General features: G+C 47.4%; 1 protein-coding gene across 1 annotated transcript; it reads left to right on the top strand.

The window, feature by feature from the left end:
• Positions 1-8: 8 nt before the first annotated feature.
• Positions 9-686, top strand: TEOVI_000628100 (tRNA-specific adenosine deaminase; the record flags this gene model as incomplete). The annotated part of the gene is made up of 1 exon (XM_067223931.1): positions 9-686. One exon carries the CDS (start codon positions 9-11, stop codon positions 684-686), a length of 678 nt encoding a protein of 225 aa, XP_067080032.1.
• Between the last annotated feature and the right edge of the window lie 611 nt (positions 687-1,297).

The following is a 1,297-nucleotide window of genomic DNA, read 5'->3' on the forward strand; positions in this document are numbered from 1 at the left end:
TAGCACCAATGGTGCAAGATACAGGCAAAGACACAAATTTAAAAGGTACAGCGGAGGCGAATGAAAGTGTTGTGTATTGTGATGTCTTTATGCAGGCTGCTCTAAAGGAAGCAACATGTGCATTAGAAGAAGGTGAAGTACCGGTTGGATGTGTGTTGGTAAAAGCGGATTCCTCCACCGCTGCTCAGGCACAAGCAGGAGATGATTTGGCCTTACAAAAGTTAATTGTGGCACGAGGACGTAACGCTACCAACAGGAAGGGACATGCGTTGGCCCACGCAGAGTTTGTTGCAGTGGAGGAACTCCTGCGACAAGCGACAGCAGGGACGAGTGAAAATATAGGAGGAGGAGGCAACTGCGGAGCAGTTTCACAGGACCTTGCGGATTATGTTCTGTATGTAGTGGTGGAGCCCTGTATTATGTGTGCTGCAATGCTTTTATACAACCGTGTGCGGAAGGTCTACTTCGGTTGCACTAACCCCCGTTTTGGGGGGAATGGTACCGTCCTCTCCGTACACAACTCTTACAAGGGTTGTAGTGGTGAGGATGCTGCACTAATTGGATATGAAAGCTGCGGTGGTTATAGGGCGGAGGAGGCGGTGGTACTGCTTCAGCAATTTTACCGTCGTGAGAATACAAACGCACCTCTGGGAAAGAGAAAACGGAAGGATTTGTCAGTTGTTTGAAATTAAGTCACGAGATACGCGAGTTACTTTGGCTGATGGGTCCGGTGGGAGGAGGGGGTGAGGCGTTGGCCATCGACTGTTATTTTTCTCCATATAAATCTGTGGAACATCAATATGATACGTGTTTCAGCCCCTTTTGTCGTCTTCTGCTTATCTTTGTTTGTTTCTTTTTTGTCACGTTCTGCTCTTTCCGGTGGTTGTTTACCTTTTGGTGATTTCTCTGCCGAGTCAGTAACCAGGTAGATTAGGAGGACATTAGGCGCAGTCAGGAAAATTGATCTACAACATCAGTCGTGACGACTAGCTCGCCTGGTACAAAATGGGTTTGGAGAATGTGCCTACGTTTATTGGCAAAATCATTTTGGTAATTTTATTGATGAGGTCGTTCTTCTACGTGGTTAGCTTCTCATGTTGCGCTGCCTTTCTTTTCACCTACCCCGACGTCGCGGGGTTGCAACCCTTCTCACCGGAGTATTGGTCGCGGGTGGATACGTGTAGGGTCCGCTATTAGTTCTCCTCCTTTCCTCTATTTTGCTTGAGGTGAGGAAGGTGGAAGCAAATGGCTGCAGGCAGTTATGTTTGGTGCGGCGAATGAATATTGACAAAAAAAA

Source organism: Trypanosoma equiperdum, assembly GCF_001457755.1.
Source record: "Trypanosoma equiperdum strain OVI genome assembly, contig: ctg_2004, whole genome shotgun sequence".
NCBI lineage: Eukaryota > Euglenozoa > Kinetoplastea > Trypanosomatida > Trypanosomatidae > Trypanosoma > Trypanosoma equiperdum.